Here is a 2,727-nt window from a genome sequence, read left to right as displayed (position 1 = left end):
CTGTGGTGCTATGAACCCAGCAGTACAGACGAGGCCTTGTCACTGGAGGACAAAGATCTGAGGGACCGGGAGAGGAGAATGGCCAATAACGCCAGGGAAAGGGTGCGTGTGCGGGACATTAACGAGGCCTTTAAAGAACTGGGACGCATGTGTCAGATGCACTTAAAAACGGACAAAGCACAGACCAAACTGATCATCCTACAGCAAGCGGTGCAGGTCATTCTGGGCCTGGAGCAGCAAGTACGAGGTATGGTAACAGCTGGCAGGTGCATTTCGGGGCCTTTTCTCTTCCCCCCCCCCTCTGCATTTCTGCCTGCGCGTGCATCTCTGTTGTGACTCCTGCTTTCGGTGCGAGGTTGTGTGTTTGCATCGCCAGCGGCGCCCTCGGGTGCGCCACGCGGCAGGCTGAGCTTTCCAAAGCCCCGGCCCGGGGTGGATTTGAGGCTGCTCTGTCCGTCTCCCCTCACGCTTCATGGGAATTTGGCACCTGAATCCCATTAAGCAGCTTTGGAAAACTCAGTCCTCAACTCCGAGAGCTGGCTGAGGCACTTGGGGTTTTCTGCAAGCGAGCACATGTTTAAATTGGCATGGTGTGTCAGCCGGGCATGGGGTTTTGCTCTAGCAGGGGTCCAGCCAAGTTCTGCAGCCACTGCAAGGAGCAGCAGCTTGCACTGAGGTCGTTTCCTCGCATGGTCCCGTGTGTCTGTCCTGGGACTCTGTCCTCGCTCTCTCTTTCGGATGCTGTTGCCATGCGCGATGCTGTTGCCCAAACTGAGGTTGCTTCCCTCCCTTCCTTGCTGTTTTTGGCATAGAGCGCAATCTGAACCCTAAAGCAGCCTGCTTGAAGCGTCGGGAAGAGGAGAAAGTGTCCGGAGTAGTAGGAGATCCCCAGATGACACTTTCAGCTTCACATCCTGGTCTAGGAGATGGTCACAACCCTGTTGGACACATGTAAAGGTATCATCCCCTGCCTTGTGATCCCAGCACACCGCTGTGGGTCCAACCCGATGCCGGTGCGCGCGCTGCTCTGCTTTGGCTGCTCAGCCCCACTCGTTTGGCACCAGCCAATGTCCTTCTTCATTTACCTTAAGTAAATGACTTGCACGTTCATGTCGTTTGCTCGTCCGTGGACACCCAAAGCCTCTGCCCCGCAGGAGAGGTGCAGCCCTGTAGCTGGGACGGAGGGTTTCGGTGTGCTCCCCACCCTGAGCGGGCTCAGCTCTGGTCCATGCCCCCCCAGCCCTGCCCCAGTTGGCTACTGGAAACCAGCAACTCCTTTGCTCGGCGACCCAATGGGTGGGAATGAGCAGGTCCCAGAAATGCCAAGAAAAATGCAGAAGGTGAAATTCCCCCGGTGAGACGATGGCAGGCGCAGGCTCTGCTGGGCTGTCCCCGTTTTTAAGGGAACGCCGTGCTCGGCTGGGAGTAGCTGAGCCTGCTGGGCCCAAGCGGTGCAGGGATGGGGGGGGGCAGATGGAGAAGATCCAGGAGCGGTGGGGACGGGGGCTGACCCCGTCAGCGAGGCTCCCTGGTGAGGGGCTGCGATGCCTCAGCCTGTAGCACCCGCGTGCCCCAGAGTACACGGAGGAGCCGTGTCCCCCATGTCCCCTGCGCCAGCGGGTGCCTGGGGCTGCCCTGAAAATAAAAAACCCAAAAGGCAGAGCCGGTGTCTTGGCAGAACGGCGAGCTCGTGTCTCAGCTCCGCTGCAGCCACGTCGAGCCCTCGGGGCTGGCTTCTCCTGCGGAGACAAGGCCGTGGCAGGGGAGCATGTGGCCCCCCCATGCAAGGAGCAGGATTTTATTCTTCTCATTTGGCTTTCTCTCACTTCAGGCTTTTGGTTTTTTTGTTTGTAGATCTTTTTGTTCCTCTGGATAGAGAGATCTGTAGGAAGAAAACCCTTGGTGTGACCTGCGACCTTCTCGAACCATAAACTTTAGTACTGCTAATACTGACACACGTGGATGGATCCTGGCATGACGTAAGGGGTGGAAAAAAACACTTTTTCAAAAACAAAACGAAAACAAAAAAAATTGCCTTAAGTATAAAGTGCGGAACAGTCAATACATATCACTCAGTTAGGAGGGGGTGGCGTGTTCTCTTGGCTTGTTCACAAGCAGCCAGCAGCAAAATTGTGCCTAAGCTTGATATTTCTTTTTTAAAAAAAAAGAACATTAGTTATGAGATTTTTTATGTAGAACAAATAGCAATGCCTTTTGGTTTTTTTAGCTTATTTTGCATATGTTTTGTAAGCAACGAAAAGAATTTTTTTTTGTATAAAAAAAATGTCTTGTACCCCACGCTTTTCTGCTGCTGTTTCTATAGTTAACGTTGCATCTTTAGGATCAACCAGAATATTAAAATTGTATTAAGAGAGACTGGATATAAAGAGAGGAATTCTCAGATTCGGCTCTGAAAGCCACTAAAAGCGAATGTAGCCACAGCGAGGGGATGTTCTTCCTTGCCTGGCTTGTACCTTCCATGATAAAAAAACAAACTCCTGTGCTGAATTCGCCATCTCATTGCTTTGGCCACTTCTGATTTGGGAAAAGGAAGTTAAACAGCAAAGCAAGTTGCAGCAGTATCCCCCAGCGGTGCTCCCGCTCCTCCTGGGAGGTGACCGAGGTCCGTCAAGGGTCTCTGCAAGATTTGCTTTACTCCCGGAGGATCCCGGAGGCCACGGTCCCGCCTGGGAGAGGAGGTGCCCTGCGGCTGTGCCGGAGCGTCGT

At 53.5% G+C, this 2,727-nt stretch overlaps 1 protein-coding gene across 19 annotated transcripts in view; it reads left to right on the top strand.

The window, feature by feature from the left end:
- The window catches only part of TCF3 (transcription factor 3), a 79,472-nt gene extending 76,981 nt beyond the window's left edge, over positions 1 to 2,491 (top strand). For 9 of the 19 annotated variants that reach the window (XM_035894330.1, XM_035894313.1, XM_009638875.2 and 6 more), the window contains 2 exons: positions 813 to 957; positions 1,855 to 2,491. In XM_035894330.1, coding sequence (XP_035750223.1) covers positions 813 to 955 — 143 coding nt within the window. In that variant the 3' untranslated portion in view covers positions 956 to 957; positions 1,855 to 2,491. Of the gene's footprint in view, positions 1 to 20; positions 248 to 812; positions 958 to 1,854 lie in introns of those variants that run through there. The other 10 variants (XM_035894325.1, XM_035894324.1, XM_035894316.1 and 7 more) reach the window with 4 other exon arrangements.
- Positions 2,492 to 2,727: the final 236 nt, after the last annotated feature.

This window comes from Egretta garzetta, unplaced genomic scaffold, assembly GCF_000687185.1.
Source record: "Egretta garzetta isolate BGI_Z169 unplaced genomic scaffold, ASM68718v1 scaffold345, whole genome shotgun sequence".
In the NCBI taxonomy this organism is placed as follows: domain Eukaryota; kingdom Metazoa; phylum Chordata; class Aves; order Pelecaniformes; family Ardeidae; genus Egretta; species Egretta garzetta.
The sequence above is the reverse complement of the archived record's forward strand: the minus strand, read 5'-3'. Positions and strand labels throughout refer to the sequence as shown.